We start from the raw sequence: 24,508 nt of genomic DNA on the forward strand, positions 1-24,508 counted from the left end.
CCTGTATTTCTGTGATTTATCTCCCCTGCGAAGCATTCTGGGCAGTAAGCCAGGTACTTCTGCTCGACCGTGGTCCCTTGCTTCCTCGAATAGTCTTATCTGTCCTACCATTTTTCTGATGATCTGGAAACGGAAAATGACATTTTATGTATTGATCACAACAATTACTTTTGTGCACAGCAGAGACCCAGTGGGGTTAGCAGCAGGGCTGTGTGGAGCTTTGTAAGATGTCTGTTATGTTCTATAGTGTTGTTACTGAATATGCCCTGTCTGGAGTTTAGAGCACAGGGCTGGGAAGAGGAGAGCGACACATACAATCCTCCTCAAGGCCTATCTCTGTAATTAAAGTCTTTGTTCCGTTCCATCTGGCCAGCTGAAAATGACTCGTCTCCTACAAACAAGATAAGCAACCGGGTTCTGTTTTGTTATTCTCTCCTACCCACCTGGGACATTGTCGTCGCGCTCATCAGGCCCGTATCTCTAGTGACAGGCAGGAAGGGAGCAAGCGACTGAGAAGTCATTAAAAGTCGCACAAAGGCAATTACGGAGAGGAATAACGTATTTTGTGCCAAATACACTCTTTGCCATGAACAAATGGTGAATGATCAAGACCCAAGTAAACAGCAAATCCGCTCACAGCGAAGTGTAATCCATCATGTGGAACGCCTGTGCAGGCCACACAGACTTACATGGAAATAGAGCGACAGTGATGTGGAAATACAATCGCTACGTTTTGTTTACCTTCACATGAACCCTCAAAAGGGAATACATTAGTTTGTTTTTTTTGTCCTACAATTATCGAAATGTTTCCAATTAAATTTAAAAAAACAAATGTAGTTATTGCTCAACGCTTCACTCACCAGAGTTAATGCTTGGTGGAAGCACCTTTCGTAACCATTACAGCTGTAATAGTTTTTTATGAACTTCTACTAACTTTGCACAACTCTCAGGGCAGCATTTAACCATTGTTTTTGTCAAAATTGCTCAAGGTCAATCAATTTGGCTGAGTCATTGATGGACAGCAATATTCAAACCTTTTTTTAAGTCTGTTCTGAGGCAGGACCACTTGGACTCTCAACACCTCATGGAAAGCCATTCTTGTGTGTCTTTGACATACAGTACCAGTCAAAGGTTTGGACACCGCTACTCATTAGTTTTTTTTCTACATTGTAGAATAATGGTAAAGAAATCAAAACTATGAAATAACACATAATTCTGTAGTATCCAAAAAAGTGTTAATAAACAAATCAAAATATATTTTATATCTAAATTCTTCAAAGTAGCCACCCTTTTCCATGATGACAGCTTTGCACACTCCTGGCACTCTCCCAACCAGCTTCATGAGGTAGTCACCTGAAATGCATTTCGATTAACAAGTGTGCCTTGTTAAAATAATTTATGGAATTTCTTTCCTTAATGTGTTTGAGCCAATCAGTTGTTGTGACAAGGTAGGGGTGGTATACAGAATATAGCCCTATTTGGTAAAAGACCAAGTCCGTATTACGAAAAGAGCTCAAATAAGCAAAGGCAAATGACAGTCCATTACTTTAAGACATCAAGGTCACTCGATACAGAAAACATCAAGCGCTATGTTGAAACTGGCTCTGAGGATCGCCACAGGAACGGAAGACCCAGAGTTACCTCTGCTGCAGAGGATAAGTTCATTAGTTACCAATCTCAGAAATTTCAGGCCAAATAAATGCTTCACAGGGTTCAAGTAAGAGACATCTCAACATCGACTGAGACGGTGTCAATCAGGCCTTGGTGGTTGCTGCAAAGAAACCACTAAAGGACACCGATAATAAGAAGAGACTTGCTTGGGCCAAGAAACACAAGCAATGGAGATTAGACCGGTGAAAATCTGTCCTTTGGTCTTAGTCCAAATGTTTGATTTTTGGTTCCACCTGCCGCGTCTTTGTGACGCAGAGTAGGTGAACAGATCTCCACATGTGTGGTTCCCACTGTGAAGCATGGAGGATGTGGTGTGGGGGCGCTTTGCTGGTGACAATGTCTGTGATTTATTTAGAATTCAAGGCACACTTAACCAGCATGGCTACTACAGCATTCTGCAGCGATACACAATCCCATCTGGTTTGGGCTTATAGTGGGACCAACAGGACAATGACCCAACACCTCCAGGCTGTGTAAGGGCTATTTGCCCAAGGAGGAGAGCGATGGAGTGCTGCATCAGATGACCTGGCCTACACAATCACCTGACCTCAACCCAATTGAGATGGTTTTGGATGAGTTAGACCGCAGAGTGAAGGAAAAGCAGCCAACAAGTGCTCAGCATATGTGGGAACTCCTTCAAGACTGTTGGAAAAGCATTCCATGTGAAGCTGGTTGAGAGAATACCGTGTGAAAAGGGTGGCTACTTTGAAGAATCTAAAATATAAAACATGTTTTAATTTAACTTTTTTTGGGGGGGTTACTACATGATTCCATATGTATTATTTCATTAATGAGTAGGTGTGTCAACTTTGGACTGGTACTGTGTGTAATTTTAAAACTGTATTGTTCCAATAACAAATCAAACTCTATCCCAGGGTTAGCTTTTCGGAAGACTAAGGCAGGTTTTCCTCAAACCTTTTACCTGGGCTTTGCTCCTTTTACATATTTTATCCTGACAAATGTTCCATTCCTTGCCAGTGACAAGCATATGCATGACATGATGCTGCCACCACACTACTTGAAAATCCAGAGTGTTTCACTCTGTTTTGTTGTACATGATTTGACCCAAGACTGTTGTTTTTAATGAAGTACATTTCTTTGCAGCCTTGTTGCAAACAGAATGGATGATTTGGAGCAGAGTGTAAAAAAAACAAAGACTTCATTACGGGTATGCCGATCTCCTGCAGGGACTGGGGAGTTTGTTAGGATAAAAGTAAACATGAAAGTAGTAAAGCCCAGACAAAAAGTTAGAGGTAACCCTGCCTCAGTCTTCTGAAAACCTAAACCTGGGATCGAGTCCAATTTTTCAGCTGGACAATTACACACATTTTAATGCTAAAGACACACCAGACTGGCTTTCCAATATGTGTTGAGTTTTCCTGATTGGTCCTGGCTCAGGCTTGACTTAATTGTGCTTGAATTTCAGAGACAATGATTGACTGGTTCTGTCATCAATGACACCCAACCAAACTTACAGAGCTTGAGCAATTTTGACAAAGAATGATGTGTATATGTTGTGCAAAGATTCTTATTCAAAAAAACGTTTCATTTTTTAAATGTGGAGTAGGTTGTACATCAGTAGGAACAAAAATCTAATTTTAAAATGTTTTAATGTAATTTTAAGGCAGCAAAATGTGAAGACTGTGCAAGGGGTGTATAGACTTTTACTATGCACTGTATTACTTACCAATGGCTTTCAAAAGTCCTAGTTTCCCATATTACTGCTAATGCATTTTGTTTGATGTGTTGACAAACCATCCTGTACCATGGTTGATGGGATATTCAATAGATTTAGGGCCAGTTATAACTATTGAACAAAAATATAAACGCGACATGTAAAGTGTTGGTCCAATGTTTCATGAGCTGAAATAAAAGATCCCAGAAATGTTCCATACGCACAAAGATTTCTCTCAAATTGAGCGCATATCCAGATAATCCATCCACCTGACGTGTGGCATAATTTTTTGGGGGATTAAACGCCATGATCATTATACAGGTGCACCTTGTGCTGGGGCCAATAAATGGCCACTAAAATGTGCTGTTTTGTCACAACACCACAGATGTCTCAAGTTGAGGGAGCATGCAATTGGAATGTTAACTGCAGGAATGTCCACCGGAGCTGTTGCCAGAGAATTTAATATTCATATCTCTACCATAAGCCACCTCCATCGTCGTTTTAGAGAATTTGTCAGTACGTCCAACTGGCTTCACAACCGCAGATCACATGTAACCATGCCAGCCCAGGACCCCCAAATCCGGCTTCTTTACTTGCGGGGTCGTCTGAGAGGGTGCTGAGGCGTGTTTCTGTCTGTAATATATCCCTTTGTAGGGGAAAAACTAATTCTGATTGGCTGGTTCCAAACTGGAACCCTCCAAGGCCCACCCATGGCTGGGCTGGGCTGCGCCCCTGCCCAGTCATTTTAAATCCATAGATTAGGGCCTCGTTTTATTTTAATTGACTGATTTCCTTATGAACTGTGACTCACTAAAATCTTTGATATTGTTGCATATATATCATACGGCAGTATCTTGATCCATGCGATCTTCTGTTATATTTCTCTGTGTTGCAGTATTTGAACAGAGGATGCACTCGCTTCTTTGCAAACAAGGACACAGACAAACAGATCCTTCAGAACCGCAAGAGCCCAGAGGTACAGTGCATGTCTTAATCTCTTTCTCTCCTTCATGTACCTTCCATATTGATTGTCTTTACCTACTCTGGGTATTCCCAGATATCTGGATAACCACAAAGGAAAATCCTCACACTGATGCTTAGTTTTTGGCTGTCTAATGACAGATGGTTTGTCATCTCCAGAACTAACTGGAAATGCATTTAGGCACGACTGTCTGTGCTGAGAGAATATAACAGAACGTACTCTTTAATCCCGATCTTGCTCTCTGAATCTGTCACAATATCTTTTACCTTTTACTAAACGACCGGCTCAGTCAAATAACGATCGTTGTTCTTGGTCTGCGGATGCAATGATGTAGTGACTCTATTTTTTTATTTTAACTGAACGAGACACTTAAATATATTTTTTTTTACAAGTTTTAGAACTCCCACCAGTTGCCTAGCAATTGTTTTATTTTCATTCTGTTCAGATAAACCAACTTATTTATACATGCATACGCGCGCACACACACACACCTATGGAAACTTTATCTGAGATGTGATGCAAACAATTTAATTAAGGAGTCAATGAGATGAGGACCGTATGAATAGATGAAAGTACCGTATCAATGAGAATTCTTTATGCTCAGTCTAAATGAGTTCCTTGCTTTGCCTTCTCCCTTTGCCTTCTCCCTTTGATTAATTATGCATAAGTTCTCCATTATTGCAACACCCCTTCAGGACTCACAAGTGTAATGAATTCTTATTGTTATTATGAAATGCCCTGGACAACAGTATGCCTCTCTTACTCTCCCCTTGAGGGACATTGATTTAATCCATTCTATGTAGTCAGGGAGATCAGTGGGAGAAAATAGCGTGGCGCTGAGTGTGGACGTTTTCAATCCGATAATATCATGTTTTGTAATTGTGCTGCTGATGCCGTATGTTTTACTAGAGGTTATACTACCATGTAGGTTAAAACCATACAATTAGTATAAACTTTCATTTCTATAGTTAAAACTACACAGTAAGCAAACAAAGAATACTTTTTGGGTGGAGTTTTTCAGCGTCTGTTTTACCTAAGCAGATGGTTTTCAGATGACTCTTTTAGACTGTTAGGAACAGTATATGTAGGTGATACCTTTGGCCCCTTTTTAGGTTCACACCAGGAGAAGGCAGTCTCCAGAGGGGTGTGTAAGCTTGTTATATGATCATGGAGGATTGTACCTTTTTGATCACAGGAAGCACCTGTTCATGATAAATGCTGGGTTTGGCCTATTAGAGAGAATCATGTTGTGACCAATGCTGAATAAGGCCTTTATGCTCATTGTCTGTGTTCCAAATGGCACCCTATTCACCGTGAGGCCTGGTCGAAAGTAGTGCAGTAACTAGGGAATAGGGTGCTATTTGGGACGGACCCCCTCGTTTTATACTATGTTTACTGTCACTGTTGTTGATCAAGGTTGTATGTCTCTTTGCACTGCTTCTGCTCTATATAATACAGGATGATCAGGTGATTATAGATTTGGTGCTGTTACAAGAATTATTTCTTTTATATTTTATGATGTGAATTTTTGAGATTTTGGTGCTGAGTGTGGTGGATTCCTTGCATGCTTTCTCTCTAAGTGCATGATGGGATTTTTCTCTGGAGTTCAAGACTTGAGGTCAAAAGGACCACATATTTTGTGTCCAGCGTAAAGTTGGACCAGAATGTCAGAGTACAATGGGTTTTTTAATGGTGTAGTCGAGGACTACAGATGCAAAGTAGCTATTAGCGAAATCTGGTGGGACGCATTTGAGTGCTCTGAGACTTATTTTTTTGTTGTGCATCGTCCCTGCCAAATAAACCTAAATAAATAAACTGGCACTCGGGGCAATATTCTCCTTCTATTTGATATCCAAAAGTTACTGGAAAGTTTGGAGCCAAGGAACTTTTACTCGGTACATGAAATGCAGCCAAGCAGCTACTGTATAATTGTGCTTTTAATAAACTGCTTGGTTTCCATTATTGTAATGGCTTGCGTTTCATATCACCTTAGGCCATCAATTTTACTGTAGAGAAGAATAAACCACTCTTACTCACTCCTGTAACTTATGGTTGTTGTTTACAAGGCCATGTCTGCTCTGTACTGTTGTATGCAGAAACGTATTACTCATTGCCTTAGAGTTCATTCATAAACCAGTGCAACCACCTTCAGTTACAGAATGTCAGTTTATTGCTTTCATGAAAAAAAAAAATTTGAGTGTTGAGTTGAATGATGAGATGGATTCGTATGAGTGTCTCATTAGCTACAAACCCATTCAAATTTACGTCTTAAAAAAAAAAAAAAGGTTTTATATTAGGGAAGCCCAATTATCATGAAAGCCATTTATCTGCCATTCTAATCTGGTGTTTGAAGCTACTGTATGTTGTTATTGCAATGCCAGTATACCATTGTACTGTAACATTCTTCTTTGTGTTGCTGGTTTTCCAGGTGTGGGCTCTACCTTACTATCCTTGCTCCTATTCCTACCGCAGCGAGCAGGAGATGTTATGTATTTTGTCTTCCATGCAGGTTTAATGTGCTAATTCCATTTAAAAAATCAGCCCAATTAGCTTAAAGTCCAATAGCATTGCCTCATCTCAGATCTATACAAAAAGTCGTGCCAGTGAGGGAGATGGATGGTATTTTTTATTACTTTATGGGGTAATATGTTTGTCATTTTATTGACGTTGGGGCACACCATTAACACGGCTACAATGCAAGCCTTCAATCTTTGAGACCGTACCCCTTCTGTAAAGAGCTTGTGACCCTGGTCACTGACCCATCCTCTCCCCGTGGTTCCTCAGCACCTGAAAGCTGGGCCCCTGAAGGACCCTCTGCTGGACGACCAGGGGGACTTCAACAGGATGTGCGGGGCCATGAAGAAGATTGGCCTGGATGACACGGAAAAGCTGGACCTGTTCAGAGTGGTGGCCGGGGTTTTGCACTTAGGCAACATTGACTTTGAGGAGGCAGGGAGCACATCAGGTGAGCAGGGTGTCTGTCGGTCTTTGTCCGTCTCTTTGTCTGTCTGACTGTCCTTTTTCTCTCTCACACACTCTCACTTTGTCTCTCACTCGTTCACGGCTCACTATAGTTTCCACATCAGGTGAGCAGGTTCTCGGTCTCTCTCTCCCTCCCTCTCTTCCGCTTAGCGCTCATTATAGTTTCCACGTCATGTGAGCCGGGTCTCGCGCTCGCTCTCACTGACTCCTCATTGGTTTTTTTTGCATGCTTGTTTGCAAGCTTTCTTAACAGATGGCTGGCTTATAAGATGTCAGAGTATATCACGCCACTCACTATTTGGTACACTAACCAACAACAAAGACACAGCTGTCTCTCTTTCAGTGCAGTGACAATATGAGTAAAGCACCAGGGCGTCTAAGGGATGCTGAGGAAGTGGTAGCATTTTGTCAGAGAGCTGGCAGATACCTTTTGCATTTTCCTCATTTGTGTGGTGTTGCCTCAATAAGTCATCTGTCTAGTCCAGGTATGGGAAATTTTGACTCCTCATGAGGGGCCGCGACCACAATGTTTTTCTGGTCGCGGCCCCTCATTTTGTGGTCGCGGCCCCTCAATCTTCTTTTGTGTCCTTGCAGTAGGTGCGCCATTTTTCTGTTGTCCCCAGGAAACTCTGCTCTGTGATCAATTACTTTAATCTTCAGCTTTCTTCTAAAGGCCCACGTGGCCTCTTGTTGTAGTCTGAAATGTCTTTTATTCACCACCGACACAAGGGCACTTGGGACTTGTCATTCTCCTCCCATTCATTTATTATTGATACAAAGCCATTGGCTTAATTGATGAAATGTTTCACATGTCTCTTTCTAAGTCCCCAACGGTTATAATAATATCATACAGAATAATCTCATAGATGTTTATTATTGTTGTTAGGGCAAGTGTATTATTTCGTTTGGCAAGGCTGATTCATTAGGATGTGAATGTCTTAGGCTCTCCTCCACCCACTGACTTCACATTACACAACATGCTGTTTCAGACGACCCAGAGGAAGGTCACACTTTGAGAATAGACCATTCCTTTTGAACATCAGAGTGAAACTCAAACGTACTGCCTTTCAATTCTATTTTTTCCCCCTCTGAGAGTGAGAGCGGCACAGCATGGCAGCATTTAAAACGAGTAGTTTGTACTCAGCGGGAGTCTCCCGTGGCGCGTTTTTACAGTGACCTGAAGCAAAGAGTCCAGTCAGAGAAGATGATGATCATGAGGATGGGAACCGTCCTGCTGCTCCCTGTCCCTGACATGAAACACAGGATATCCTGCCTCAGCTCCTTTTGAGAGAAGCGCAGTCTGGTGTCGCACGGAAAACTGTCTCCCTTTTTCCATCGTCACCACCAAACTGTACCCCTTATCACCTCCTTCCCGTGTCGCCCTAACCAAACATCCCCCTTATCACATTCCTGTCACCCCTAAAATGTCCCCCTTCTTCCTGTCACCCTTAAACAGTTCCCATTATCCCCTCCTTTGTCTCCTCCCGAAACTGTTCTCCTTATCCTGTGTCGCCCTTGAACTAGCCATTTTAGCTCATTACTTTCCCGGCTCACCTGCTTATTGTCAATCTACAGACCGTATGCCAGATAATGTGATATAATCAAAGATTGTTGGGTTTCAGTTACAGGAAAGCCCCACACAAACCACGCCATATAATTTTGAAATGACCTGTTTTTGGCCATTTTAATTTCTCGATTTGGACAAAAAGAAAGTATCTTTTAGAAATGTCAGTTTCCAGTTGCATGTGGTTCTACAAAAAACACATACATTCTGAAATATATGAATAAATCCATGTTTTGTGTCCATTGAGATGTGCCTGTAGATCTTTGTTTTGGTCGCACTGTCGTCTTCTACACGTGGCCGCGTCGCATAGAAACGACTAGTACCTGCGAAGATGCTGGGAAATGTTAGATTTGGGAAGCTAAAATGGCGAGGAACCTCCTTGCTGGTTTTTGTAGAACCACCTGCAACTGGAAACGGCCATTTATAAGAGAATGAAGACAGTACCGCCAGGAAATGGTTAGCTGAAAAATCTATTGCGGCGGTTTGTACGGGTCTTTCCTGTAATGTCCAGAAAATGGACACCAAAAACCTTGTGGTTATATCACGTTGGCGTAAAATCTGTAGCTACCTCTTGTCCAACCCTGGCACGGTTGGAGACTAATGAAATGCATAGCGTTAGGCAGTGATGGGGTGCTATGGTTCAGGAATAATGAAGCCTGTTTCATTATGAAATAGATTGGCAAAAAGGTTACGTCTGTGCTGATAAATCATGTGAAATTGTTTTGTAGGCTTTGTCCTAATACTATTGAGACCAGATTAGGGTGAAGCTGGATTGCTGTACGTAGCTTGTTATTTTTTTTTTTAACTCAATAGTCCCGCAGCTAGCAAGAGTATCAGACTTTGATCGTGCTGTTTCCTTATTGACGGTCTGTCAGAATCAATGACTCTATGACCGGAATAATGTTATTAAGTATCGATATGGGCAGTATTGAACTGTAATCTATGTCATATGTCAAGACCGTGCTGTAATGCACAATATGTGCAATCACTGTATGCATCTTTACCCAGGGTCAGAGCTTACTCAGTCTTCAATAAAAATCACTGACATTCTTCCTAACCGCCAACATCATTCTACACGTCATCCTTACAACGTTGCTAACAACTTCACTAGCTACTTACAACGTAACTACTCCGTATGTCTGGCCCACCAGGTGGCTGCACCATAAAGAACCAGTCGAGCCAGACTGTGGAGTACTGTGCTGAGCTGCTGGGTCTGGAAGAGTCGGACCTGCGAGTCAGCCTCACCTCCAGGGTCATGCTCACCACAGCAGGGGGCGCCAAAGGAACAGTTATCAAGTAAGTCACCATATAATGACTTCTTGAACATTATTATTATTACATACAGTACCAGTCAAAAGTTTGGACACACGTACTCATTCAAGGGTTTTCCTTTATTTTTTTAAACTAATTTATACATTGTGGAATAATAGTGAAGACATCAAAACTATGACATGGTCCTCGTGAGAGCCAGTTTCATCATAGCGCTTGATGGTTTTTGAGACAGCACTTGAAGAAACTTTCAAAGTTCTTGAAGTTTTCTGGATTGACTGACCTTCATGTCTTAAAGTAATGATGGACTGTCTTTTTTTCTTTGCTTATTTCAGCTGTTCTTGCCATAATATGGACTTGGTCTCTTACCAAATAGGGCTATCTTCTGTATACCACCCCTACCTTGTCACAACACAACTGATTGTCTCAAACACATCAAGAAATAAAGTAAAAGAAATCCACAAATGAACTTTTAACAATGCACACCTTTTAATTGAAATGCATTCCAGGTGACTACCTCATGAAGCTGGTTGAGAGAATGCCAAGTCTGCAAAGCTGTCAAGGCAAATGGTGGCTACTTTGAAGATTCTAAAATATATTTTGATTTAACACTCTTTTGGTTACTACCTGATTCCATATGTGTTATTTCATAGTTTTGATGTCTTCACTATTATTCTACAATGTAGAAAATTGAAAAGATAACCCTGTAATGAGTAGGTGTCCAAACATTTGACTGGTACTGTATAGCGCTATAGCATTTCTGTTTTAAGTCACTTCCTTCTCAACGGCCTTGCATGGAGAGAGGACTGCGGGTGCATCTTAAATGGCACCCTATTCCCTATATGGTGCACTACTTTGACCAGGACCTATAGTGTGTTTTTTGGGAACCATGCACTGCCTTTTATGAGAGAACAGGCAAAATAACAGGTAGCGCATGTGTTCTTTAATTGCATGTGACATGTGTTTGAATTCCTAAACGTTCCGATGTGAGACAGTATGTGTGTCAATATGGTGATTCTAGCCTATATATGTATTGGAAGGCTTGTCTTTGTGCAGATGGTGTCAGGTCCACATGATTAGCACTCATGCTCTGTTAACAAATGCCTTACTGTTCACATGCCAGTTACCATAGGAACCAACATGCGTGTGTGTGTGCATTTGTATTGTGTGTGTGCTGCAGTTGTCACTAACAGTAGTGCTGTGCCTCTGAGTAAAAATAGGAACTAGCCACTATTGAATGAATACGGGCCCTTCCCTAGTCCCTGCATGTGTCCTAAATGGCACACTATTCCCTATATTCTGTAGTGCACTACTTTTGACCAGACCCCTATGAGTCCTGGCCAAAAGAAGTGCACTATATAGGGAATAGTGAACCATTTGGGATGCATGCCTCGTTCTTGATCTATGGCAAGGCCCTGTGTGCATTTAGCCGTGGCCCAACCTGTCTTATGCCTGACAGTGATTGTTGTATGGGCAGCTTGGCGCTCCCTCAGCTCTCCAGCCTGAATGCCAAGCCAGTCGCTATGTGCAATTACCCTTATGTCCTCCCTCACTAATGTTTGTCTCATTTGTGGCGAGAGACACTTTACCACAGTAGTTAAGCTTTAACTGCTGCTTTATACGGGCCTGGCTGCGTCTTTGGGTGAGTCCTACTCTCTTCCCTACATAGTGCACTATTTTTGACAAGGGCCCATATTGTTCTGGTGAAAAGAACAATGTGGGGGATCTGGTGCGATTTGGGACACAGCCTCTGAGGGCGTAATATTAAGCAATTAATTAGTGGTGTGCCGTGGCTTGTTTAATTTCTGTTTAATTAATAGCAGCAATCACAATGTGTGAGTACAGTTACATTATGTGACTTATAAAGGGTGGGTAAGGATTTCAACCGGCTCTCTTGGTCTGTGGCTCCACCACTAAGCGGCCTATTTTTATGACTTATGTAAGGGGGAAAGCCGTAACTAAATGTTAGCCTGTTTAGTGACTAGCTTTTAAGGTGTTTATGTGCGAGGCAGAGGGGGGGGGGGGGGAGATGTTAATCGTGATGACCCCACCACGTTGAATTCACTGGCGGACTCGGCATCTCTGCAAAGCCAGGTGGGGTCAGTCCACTCTCTCAACCTGCCCATATGCGCAGTGCAGTACCAGACTCTTAACGGTGATTTAAATAAGATGTGTGCCCCTCAACTTCCTGATAACATGCTGCTGGAGATAATTTTGTGGAGATCATTGAGCAAGGTGGATAACCTTGAGCTTCATAGGGAATACACACATCCCCCGCTACTGTTAGTATTCTGGCATTTCATACCTCTTGGTTTGTAAATGAGAGGCCAGGGCTTAACCCTGGTATTTAAATGTTTTAGCTGTGGACCGTTAGTTTCTCACTGGCTGGGAGAATATAAATGAAACATGGTTTGTGGTTGAGAGAGGGCGAGCGAGGGCCCAGGTGTACTGAGAGCTTAAGGGGGCAAAGGTGTAAGAAGAGGTGGTGTGATGCTGGTATCATAATGGGGAGTTCTTGTCTTGTGGGATGTGTTAAATGGAGATCCACAGGGGGGACGAGTTAATGGATAAGTCCTGCCAGAAGAGTTTGTGTGTGGGTGTGAGGGGTGAAGGTGTATGTGAGGAGAATCTCTAAATCAACTCTCACTTCAAGACATTAGAGGTGTCTTTTGGACATAGCAGTGCTCGAAGTACTTAATGGCTAAGTGCTACTTGTACTTGCATTATCCTGGTTCTCTTCCGCCTGAAAGGAGAAACTTTAGAAGGCAAGTGTCACTTGCCACTTAATCACAATGATTCTTTTTGATTCATTTTACATCATCTTGATGTGACAAGTGACACTTTGCATCTTGAAGTCCAATAGCTTCAACTTGACATGCAAAACATTGTGGACTAATGATTAAAAATACCAAAAGAGTTTTTGAGTGGAGTTTTCCTTTTAAGTGCATAACAAAGAGGCGAAGGTAAAGCTTGACGAGAATCTTCAGTCCACGTGGTAGTCATGTTGTACATTTCACGCTCCGCTGCATTCATAGCCCTCTCTCGGTCTTCTCGGATTATTCAGCTGAGCACTTGACCGCAGTCCGAGCTCTGGGGACATCGCAGTACCTTCACAGAGCTCTTTGACGCTTATACTTTCTCTCATTGCCATGGCTCTTTATCACACCACAATCACTCTTTCCCCAAGATGTCAATAACCCAATTATCCGTTTGGGAAACCAAGCAGGCCCTCAGTATTTTTGCAGACCCACGGTGATGAATGCGTAAGATTATTTAAACTGACTCTGCCTCTGTTATGAATTGTTAGGCTATTGATTTCACCAGCCGCCGTTGCTCAAGTCTCTTGTATGCGTGTCGGTGCCTTAGCGCTATGTTTCTTTGCTGTTGACAAATCCAATTTCCCCTTGTGCGGACTACATGGTAGATTTTAGATTAGATGTACTTAAATGTACTTTGCATGCAGAAAAGGCAAGTATTCAGTTATAACATACAGTATGCTATTTAGCAGCTGCTTTTATCCAAAGCAACTGTCATGCTTGCATACGTTTTAGACATGGTTGGTCTTGGGAATCGAACCCGCTATGCTGGCGCTTGCAAAACGGAGCTACAGAGGACCAGTGCTAGAAGGAGGAATTATGTGCTCTCTTTGTCTCTCCCTCCCAGGGTGCCATTGAAAGTGGAGCAGGCAAACAACGCGCGGGACGCCCTGGCCAAGGCTGTGTACAGCCGGCTTTTTGACCACGTGGTCACCAGGGTCAACCAGTGCTTCCCCTTCGACTCCTCCGCCAACTTCATCGGGGTTCTGGATATCGCAGGCTTCGGTCTGTATCCCCTCTATGTGCTATATCTACGTGATGTATGATGTAGTAGTAAACGTTATTATCCCTCAGGCGGGAAATGGTTTTGCAGCGTAATTGTCCATAAAAACGACATCAAACAGACATTTCGCCATGGACATTATACACAACATAACACAAACCACACATTGCACATGCATGCTAGAGTTCATTAGTCGGAATCTGTGGTTTACAGCTGAAGTGTCTTCTTTTTTTAATATCTTTTCATTTCCTCTTCCAGAGTACTTTGAGCACAACAGCTTTGAGCAGTTCTGCATCAACTACTGTAACGAGAAGCTGCAGCAGTTCTTCAACGAACGCATCCTGAAAGAGGTGAGAGCTTCTTCCACTGTGTCTGTAGACCCCGATGCCCCCTCTGGACTTAGCTGACAAGCAAAGGAAACCTTGATTCATTTCTATTGGTTAGTGAACTTGCTAACGTAATGTATTATTGCTGGATAGCTATAATAGACAAAGCTTCTGCCCTCAGACTTTATTTGAATACATTTGAGTCTCTGTTCTCTATTCTAATGGAGCAGATCTTATATACACTACCGTTCAAAAGTTTGGGGACACTTGGAAATGTCTTTTTTTTTGTCCATTTAAAATAACATCAAATTGGTCAAATAGTGTTGACATTGTTAATGTTGTAAATGACTATAGTAGCTGGAAACGGCTGATTTAAAAATAAAATAATACAAACAAATGTAAAGTATATGGAATATCTACATGGGCATGCAGAGGCCCATTATCAGCAACCATCACTCCTGTGTTCCAATGGCACGCGTGTTAGCTAATCCAAGTTTATCATTTCAAAAGGCTAATTGATCATTAGAAAACACTTTTTCAATTATGTTAGCACAGCTGAAAACTGTGGTTCTGATTTAAAGAAGCAATAAAACTGGACCTTCTTCAGACTAGTTGAGTATCTGGAGCATCAGCATTTGTGGGTTCGATTACAGGCTCAAAATGTCCAGAAACAAAGCACTTCCTTCTGAAACTCGTCAGTCTGTTCTTGTTCTGAGAAATGAAGGCTATTCCATGCGAGAAATTGCCAAGAAACTGAAGAGCTCACATAACGCTGTGAGGTCGACCAATTTAAAAAAAAATGATTTTTCAACGCCGATACCGATTTATTGGAGGACCAAAAAAAGCCAATAGCGATTAATCGGCCTATTTGTTTACAGTTGAAGTCGGAAGTTTACATGCGCCTTAGCCAAATACATTTTAAACTCAGTATTTCACAATTCCTGACATTTAATCCTAGTAAACATTCCCTGTATTAGGTCAGTTAAGATACCCACTTTATTCTAAGAATGTGAAATGTCAGAATAGTAGAGTGATTTATTTCTTTCATCACATTCCCAGTGGGTCAGAACTTTACATACACTCAATTAGTATTTGTTGGCATGGCCTTTAAATTGTTTAACTTGGGTCAAACGTTTCAGGTAGCCTTCCACAAGCTTCCCACAATAAGTTGGGTGAATTTTGGCCCATTCCTCCTGACAAAGCTGGTGTAACTGAGTCAGGTTTGTAGGCCTCCTTGCTCGCACACGCTTTTTCAGTTCTGCCCACAAATTTTCTATGGGATTGAGGTCAGGGCTTTGTGATGGCCACTCGAATACTTAGACTTTGTTGTCCTTAAGCCATTTTGCCACAACTTTGGAAGTATGCTTGGGGTCGTTGTCCATTTTTGGAAAACCAATTTGCAACCAAGCTTTAACTTCCTGACTGATGTCTTGAGATGTTTCTTCAATATAGCCACAATTGTTCTCCCTCATGATGCCATCTATTTTGTGAAGTGCACCAGTCCCTCCTGTATAGCAAAGCACCCCCACATGATGCTGCTACCCCCGTGCTTCACAGTTGGGAAGGTGTTCTTCGGCTTGCAAGCATCCCCCTTTTCCCTCCAAACATAAAGATGGTCATTATGGCCCAACAGTTCTATTTGTGTTTCATCAGACCAGAGGCCATTTCTCCAAAAAGTAATATCTTTGTCCCATGTGCAGTTGAAAACCGTAGTCTGGCTTTATTTATGGCAGTTTTGGAGCAGTGGCCTCTTTCTTGCTGAGCGGCCTTTCAGGTTATGCCGATATAGGACTTGTTTTACTGTAGAAATAGATACTCCAGCATCTTCACAATGTCCTTTGCTGCTGTTCTGGAATTGATTTGCACTTTTCGCATCAAAGTACGTTCATCTCTAGGAGACAGAAGAACGCGTCTCCCTTCTGAGCGGTATTGCGGCTGCGTTGTCCCATGGTGTTTATACTTGCGTACTACTGTTTTGTACAGATGAACGTGGTACCTTCAGGCGTTTGGAAATGTATTCTTTCTGGGGAGCAGACTCGTGGAGGTCTACACATTTTTTTCTGAGGTCTTGACTGATTTATTTTGATTTTCCCATGTTGTCAAGTGGAAGAGGCACTGAGTTTGAAGGTAGACCTTGAAATGCATCCACAGGTACGCCTCCAATTGACTCAAATGATGTCAATTAGCTTCTAAAGCCATGACATTATTTTCTGGAAATTTCCAAGCTGTTTAATGTCACAGTCAACTTAGTTTATGTAATCTTCTGACCCACTGGAATTGTGATACAGTGAAATAATCTGTTTAAACAATTGTTGGACAAATTACTTGTCATGCACAAAGTAGATGTCCTAATCGACTTGCCAAAACTATAGTTTGTTAAGTGGTTGAAAAAGTTTTAATGACTCCAACCTAAGTGTATGCAAATTAACTACTGACTTCTACTGTATATATATTTGTAATAATAACAATTACAACAATACTGAATGAAGACCTTTATTTTAACTTAATATAACACATCAATAAAATCAATTTGGTCTCAAATATATAATGAAACATGTTCATTTGGTTTAAATAATGCAAAAACTGTTGGAGAAGAAAGTAAAAGTGCAATGTAAAAAAGCTAAAGTTGAAGTTCCTTGCTTAGAGAATGGGAACATATGAAAGCTGGTGATTCCTTTTAACATGAGTCGTCAATATTCCCAGGTAAGAAGTTTAGGCTGGCAATACTATAGTGCCTATAATCTCGGGAGTTGATAGGCTTGAAGTCATGAACAGAGCTATGCTTCAAGCATTGCGAAGAGCTGCTGGCAAATGCAGGAAAGCACTTGTTTGAATGAATGCTTACGAGCCTGCTGCTGCTTACCACCGCTCAGACTGCTCTATCAAATATAAAATCATATTAATTCTAATAAATACACAGAAATATGAGCCTTAGGTCATTAATAGTGTCAAATCTGCAAACTATCATTTCAAAAACAAAACGTTTTGTTCTGAAAAATACGGAACCGTACCATATTATATCGAACAGGTGGCAACCCTAAGTCTATGTATTGCTGTTACATGGCACAACCTTCAATGTTATGTCATAAATATGTAGAATTTTGGCAAATGAGTTACGGTCTTTGTTAGGAAGAAATGGTCTTCGCACAGTTCATAACGAGCCAGGCGGCCCAAACTGCTGCATATACCCTGACTCTGCTTGTGTTTAATGCAAGAGAAGTGACAAGTTCCTTAGTTAATATTGCCTGCTAACATAAATTTCTTAACTAAATATGCAGGTGGTCAGCCTGCCACGCAGTCTCCCCGTGGATTGCAATGTAATCGTCCATACGCCGATTTACCGATTTTGTTATAACTTGAAATCGGCCCTAATTAAGCGGCCATGCCGATTTACTTTGAGCCTGTAATCGAACCCACAAATGCTGATGCTCCACATACTAAACTAGTCTAAAGAAGGTCCAGTTTTATTGCTTCATTAATCAGAACAGTTTTCAGCTGTGCTAACATAATTGCAAAAGTGTTTTTTAATGATCAATTAGCATTTTGAAATTATATACTTGGATTAGCTAACACAACGTGCCATTGGAACACAGGAGTGATGGTTGCTGATAATGGGCCTCTGTACGCCTATGTAGATATTCCTTAAAAATCTGCCGTTTCCAGCTACAATAGTCATTTACAACATTAACAATGTCTACACTGTATTTATGACCAATTTGTTATTTTAATTGACAAAAAATGGCTTTTCTTTCAAAAACAAACCCATTTCTAAGTGACCCCACACTTTTGAACGGTAGTGTAAGTAAACAGATGTAAATTATTTTCTGAATGTCATTATAAATGACATTACCAATGCTTCTTATTGGATCCGTTGTGTTTTGAATTCTAGGAACAAGAGCTGTATCAGAAGGAGGGTCTTGGAGTAAATGAGGTCCATTATGTCGACAATCAGGACTGCATAGGTTTGTCTCGTCTTCGTATCATTACATGCACATTTCATCGGTTTATTACCCTACATACATTATCCTCCGCCTAGTTTCCAGCGTTTTCCCCATGTTTTTTTCTCGATGTGTCGCCGTTCAGTGTTCTTCTGACTGGAGATGATTTTTGGCCTCCGTTTGCGTGGGAAGGTGGAATAGCTGTTTTCTCTGAGGTTACGCTTTTGAGCACACTACTCTTGACCCTGACCCCAAGTTATGTTTCATGGTCAACAGAAATAAATCAGTTGATGGGAGGTAGATTTATGTTGCAGAGCACACCTAAACCCCTCTCTTTGAGATGTGTGTGGTGTACGGCGGCAGGATACCAGAGAGTGGAATGGAGGTGACCGGGGTTAACGCTAGATAGAATTGGGTCTGCGTTTAAGAGAATCAGCTGTTGGTGCAAAGCATGCCCTGTACACTCACTCTCTGAGAACAGACATTTGACTTTGTGTTCCATCAAATATTTTGGCCAGAAACGTCCAACCCTATATCACAATATTTCACTTTTTTGTTTGTTGTAGTTTTATATTTTTTAATAGAACAGGTTATAAATTTGCTTTAAGTAGTGCATGACCTTAGCATGGCAACACATACATTCTAAGTGATTTCAATGAGTCTTTCTCAATACTGGTTGTTTTATACTGTTAAATCAAACTTCAAACAAATGTAATTTTCATTAATGTCTGCATTTCTTGCTCTCATTTTGAGATCATGTCCACAGTGGCACGGATGGCTGCATGATATGGGCAAAAAAATCGAGGCCTTATTTTTAAACAAATGTTGCTGTTGCTATTTGACTTGTGATTTCGATCAAAATACTTGGGTGAACTGTTGCAATCATGAAAATATATCTAATTATTTTAATTCTAGAGTTATAATATAATAATGGGCACATTGAATAGTGTTTAACATGAAAAGGCCTGGGAGTTATAGTTATTGTGACCGGTTAGGAAGTGTTGGTCAGTGTTTCCCAGCGGACCCTAATTAGATGTAAGCTACGTTAATGTTTTCTCTAACTCGATCTAGCTAAAATATTCCTGTCTGATTTTAGAAGATACTGTTGCATAAACAAAATGCTGACTGGTATCCGGCTGTATTAGCTAGCTATGTTTTCTCAGTAAAAACTCAGTAAATGTATTTGCTAGCTAGCTTACTTGCGATTAGCAGCTAACACAATTTATTTTAGCCACTTATTTTAATTCGATTTTTAAAAAACCTTTTATTTAACTAGGCAAGTCAGTTAAGAACAAATTCTTATTTTCAATGACGGCGTAGGATCAGTGAGTTAACTGCTTTGTTCAGGGGGCAGAACGACATATATTTTTACCTTGTCAGCTCGGGGATTCGACCTTGCAACCTTTCGGTTACTAGTCCAAGACTCTAGCCACTAGGTTACCTTCCGCCACTTTCTAATAAAAGACAAACTAGCTGTTTGCACACAGTAAGAAACACAAACTAATAGTGTAATTATAGAACCCTTGTGGATTTCTATTAAGATGCCAAGGGGAAAACGGCATCGTTGTCAACACTTTGTTTGCATCTGCTACATTGACCATGCAGACTGAAGAGTGAAAGACAAGTGGTCTCGCGGTCCAAGCAACAACTGCGCTCCTTGAGTGACTAGGGGCGGGGAAAGAGAGCGGGGGAGACGGACGACTCAAGTAGTGGAGTGAACTATAGAAACGGACCTGTCACACAACACACGCACTCTACACATGGATTTTGTGTTGATATGTGATAGTAGAGTAGGGGCCTGAGGGCAGACACTTAATGTGTTATGAAATGTAATATTTGTATCTAACTGCCTTAATGCTGCTGGATGCCAGGAAGACAGCAGCTAATGGGAATCCCTAATAAATCCCACACTGCCATGTTTATTTTATCACATTTAGCAAACCAAACATTGAAATACCGCTATAGAAGGTAAAGTAAAAACCCAAACCGGTCTGTGCGTCAATACCGATGTCAAATTTTATTGGTCACATACACATATTTAGCATATGTTATTACGGGTGTAGCGAAATGTTTGTGTTCCCTCTAACAGTGCAGTAGTAATCTAACAATTCACAACAATACACACACCTACAAGTAAAAGAATGGAATTAAGAAATCTAAATATTAGATTGAGCAATGTCAGTGGCATTAACTAAAATACAGTAGAATAGAATACAGTATATACATATGAGATTAAAGCAGCATGTAAACATTATTAAAGTGACTATTTTTCCATTTATTAAATTGGCCAGTGATTCCAAATGTATGTATATAGGGCAGCAGCCTCTAAGGTGCAGGGTTACGTACCCGGGTGGAAGCCGGCTAGTCTGATGACCTTGAGATAGAAGCTGTTTTTCAGTCTCTCGGTCCCAGTTTTGATTCACCTGTACTGACCTCGCCTTCTGGATGATAGCGGGGTTAACAGGCCGTGGCTCGGGTGGTTCTCCTTGATGAACTTTTTGGCCATCCTGTGACATCGGGTGCTGTACGTGTCCTGGAGGGCAGGTGGTTACAATTCAAATTTGTATTTGTCACAGGCGCTGAATACAACCGGTATAGACCTTAGCAGGAAATGCTTACTTACAAGCCCTTAACCAACAATGGAGTTCAAGAAATAGTTTAATATTTACTGAATTAAGTAAAGAACATTTTTTTTTAAATCTAAAAGTAACAAGAAAATGACATAACAATAACTAGGCTATATACAGAGGGTTCCGGTACCAAGTCGATGTGTGGGGGTACAGGTTATTGAAGGTAATTTGTAAAGTGACAATGCGTAGATAATAAATAGCGAGTAGCAGTAGTGTAAAACAAACGGGGGGGGGCAATAGTCCGGTGGCCATTTGATTAATTTTTCAGTAGTCTTATGGCTTGGGGGTAGAAGCTGTTAAGGAGCATTTTGGTTCTAGGCTTGGTCCTCCGGTACTGCTTGCCGTGCGGTAGCAGAGATGAGTCTGATTAGGGTGACTGAAGTCTGACAATTATCCCCTGACACTCAGATTGTCAGTAACGTGTGCACTGAGGAACTTAACTTTCCACCTTCTGTTCCTGTACCCAAGAAATGGTGTACATCTTGAAGCGAGTGGGGACAGCAGACTGGGATAGGGAGAGATTGAATATGTCCGTTAACACTGCAGCCAGCTTATCTGCATGCTCTGAGGACGCTGCTAGGGATGCCGGGCCGGCAGCCTTGCAAGGGTTAACAAGCTTAAACGTCTTACCCACGTCGGCCACGGAGAAGGAGAGCCCACAATCCTTGGTAGCGGGCTGCGTCGGTTGCACTGTGTCAAAGCGGGCAAAGGAGGTGTTTATCTTGCCCAGAAGCAAGACGTCGGGGTCCACGACGTGGCTGGTTTTCCCCTTGTAGTCCGTGATTGTCAGTGGACCCTGCCACATTAATCTTGTGCCTGAGCCGTTGAATTGCGACTACACTTTGTCTGTCGTTTAGCCTGTTTGATTGCGTTACGGTGGGAATAACTACACTGTTTGTATTCGGCCATATTCCCAGTTACCTTGCCATGGTTAAATGCGGTGGTTCACACTTTCAGTTTTGCGCAAATGCTGCCATCTGTCCACTGTTTCTGGTTTGGGTAGGTTTTAATAGTCACAGTGGGTACAGCATTTCCTATACACTTCCTGATGAACTCAGTCACTGAATCCGTGTATTTGTCTAAGGGACGGTCTATTGTGATTCTAATGCCTGTGCTTTTGCAGCATTGCGAAATCCCGAGAATATGCAATTTGCGCTTTTGTTTGTTTTGTATTTATATTTGACCTTTTATTTAACTAGTCAAGTCAGTTAAGAACAAATTCTTCTTTACAATGAGTAGGAACTGTGGGTTAACTGCGGCAGAACGACAGATTTTTACCTTGTCAGCTCGGGGATTTGATCTAGCAACCTTGCGGTTACTGGCCCAACGATCTAACAAGTTTTGTAGAGTCACAAGCTTGATATCGTTGCGAGCTACAAATATGGGACCAAATACTAAATGTTAGACTACTTTAATACACATGTACAGTAACTGAATTTGTCCCAATGCTTTTGGTCCCCTAAAATGGGGGGGCGGGGTACACTATGTACAAAAGGGTGCTGTAATTTCTAAATGGTTCACCCGGTATGGATGGAAATACCTTCAAATTAAAGCTGACAGTCTGCACTTCATTGTAGTTTGTATCATTTCAAATCCGAAGTGCTGGAGTACAGAGACAAAGCAACGAAACATGGGTCATTGTCCCAATACTTTTGGAGCTCTCTGTATCTCTTACACCTTCAGTGCAGTGTTTCCACTGCAAACATTTTGCTGTGGCGTTGCGCCACGGCAACATCATTGCCGCCACAACAAAAATATATGGAACATGAAAGGCGCACTTTCATGTTCTACTTTGAAGATGCTAGAAGAGCACACAGACTTTTCCTCTGCAAACAAAATGACTAATGGATAGAGAAATCTGACAACCCCATAGTAAAATATTACATCTATTGACCTAGTCGGCTTATTGTGCGTTCTAATGCAAGATAAATATTCCTCAATGCGCATTCAAGTTGCAAGTGCACAACAATTCATAAAGCTGTTTTTAATGGCCTTTGTTAAAAAGAGGGGGATCCCAGCTTTGTGTTTATTATGGATCCCCATTAGCTACTGCGAAGGCAGCAGTTACTCTTCCTGGGGTCCAGCAAACATTAAGGCAGTAATATACATTATGATACAATTTTTAAACATTAAAATACATTTTACGTCAAATTTCACAGTACATTAAGTGTGTGCCCTCCAGCCACTGCTCTACTAACCACAACACACAATTCAGGCATGTGTGTGTGTGACTCAGTTCCACACTGTTCTCTAAGGTGTAATGTGATTTGACTGCTTATGTGAGTTACTTGATGTGGAATAGAGTTAAATGTAGTACGGTGCGCCTCCCATAGTCTGTTTTGGACTTGGGGACTGTGAAGAGACCTCTGGTGGCATGTCTGGTGGGTTATGCATGGGTGTCCGAGCTGTGTGCTAGTAGGGCTGGGCGGTATACCGTATTTTACAATATACCGGTATTGATGCTTGGACCAGTTTTGGTTTCTTTACATTCTGTAACGGTATTTGAATGTTTGGTTTGTTAAACGTGATGTGCCGTGTTTCCATTTTTATAGTTTTCTACTTGAGTCATCTCTCTCCGCTCTCTCTCTCTCCATGCCGCTGTCCTTACAGACCTAGCCCGGAGCGCATTTGTTCCTTGAAAACGAGACACTTGCGTTCAGTGTGCATGGTCAATGCAGCACATACAATACTCATAGGAGGTGGACATTATATTTTAGGTTGTGGCAGCAGAATGTCCCTTTTTAAAAAGTCCCCAGAACTGAGCTTCTCAGTCCTTCTACATTATTCATTATACATTATTCAGTGGCCCTGGGCATGGTCGGACTACCGCATTTGGTAATCCAGCCCTGGGCTATACAAAGACTATAAACCCCTAAGGAAATACAGGAAGCAACAGTATAGCTCAAACTGAAATATGATTGGATATAGTCATTTTGGGATACCTTGACCTTTTGACCTCTGTCTGTTTACAGACCTTGTGGAGGCCAAGCTGGTGGGCATCTTGGACATCCTGGATGAAGAGAATCGTCTACCTCAGCCAAGCGACCAGCACTTTGCAGAGACCGTACACAACAAGCACAAGAACCACTTCCGACTAACCGTGAGTTTGAACTTTAATCAGGATTCATGTCCTTTCTGTCTGATATAGGCTGTGTGTGTGCATTTGAGCATTTGTAAAGTAATTTGTTTCTTTTAAGCCATTTGAAAGGTCATGCTTCAGTGGTTGCATTTGTTTCACTTATTTAAAATGGATGGTGTGTGATGCATCCCTCAGGTGCCCAGGAAATCCAAGCTGCAAGTCCACAGGAACGTGAGGGATGACGAGGGATTCATTGTCAGACACTTTGCAGGAGCGGTGTGCTATGAGACAGTATGTTCAAGTTCACACACAATGACTCAGCATGATGTCTGAAGGCAAAAAAAAACATCACACCTTTTTTAATGATTTTTATCATGTATATTTATGTTATCCACCATATCCTTGTGGTAGGCCTATACTGCAGCATCGCCCACCAAACATTCTCCTGCTTTGAGACCTGCACAAAACCCAGCAGGTGGAACTCAAAGCATGTTTATTTTGATTTAAGTGCCCCACTTATCTTCCCAAGCAGAGTAGCCTTTTTCTGAACGGGGTACTTCTGTATCTTCAAGG

The 24,508-nt window shown here is 41.6% G+C and overlaps 1 protein-coding gene across 7 annotated transcripts in view; it reads left to right on the top strand.

The window, feature by feature from the left end:
• myo6a (myosin VIa) overlaps window positions 1-24,508 on the top strand; it is an 86,900-nt gene that overhangs the window by 29,885 nt on the left and 32,507 nt on the right. For all 7 annotated transcript variants that reach the window (XM_031800262.1, XM_031800265.1, XM_031800266.1 and 4 more), the window contains exons 10-17: window positions 4,242-4,322; window positions 7,113-7,293; window positions 10,026-10,170; window positions 13,807-13,964; window positions 14,221-14,312; window positions 18,178-18,250; window positions 23,829-23,956; window positions 24,131-24,226. In XM_031800262.1, coding sequence (XP_031656122.1) covers window positions 4,242-4,322; window positions 7,113-7,293; window positions 10,026-10,170; window positions 13,807-13,964; window positions 14,221-14,312; window positions 18,178-18,250; window positions 23,829-23,956; window positions 24,131-24,226 — 954 coding nt within the window. The remainder of the gene's footprint in view (window positions 1-4,241; window positions 4,323-7,112; window positions 7,294-10,025; window positions 10,171-13,806; window positions 13,965-14,220; window positions 14,313-18,177; window positions 18,251-23,828; window positions 23,957-24,130; window positions 24,227-24,508) is intronic.

The sequence above is a fragment of the Oncorhynchus kisutch genome, linkage group LG21 (genome assembly GCF_002021735.2).
Source record: "Oncorhynchus kisutch isolate 150728-3 linkage group LG21, Okis_V2, whole genome shotgun sequence".
In the NCBI taxonomy this organism is placed as follows: domain Eukaryota; kingdom Metazoa; phylum Chordata; class Actinopteri; order Salmoniformes; family Salmonidae; genus Oncorhynchus; species Oncorhynchus kisutch.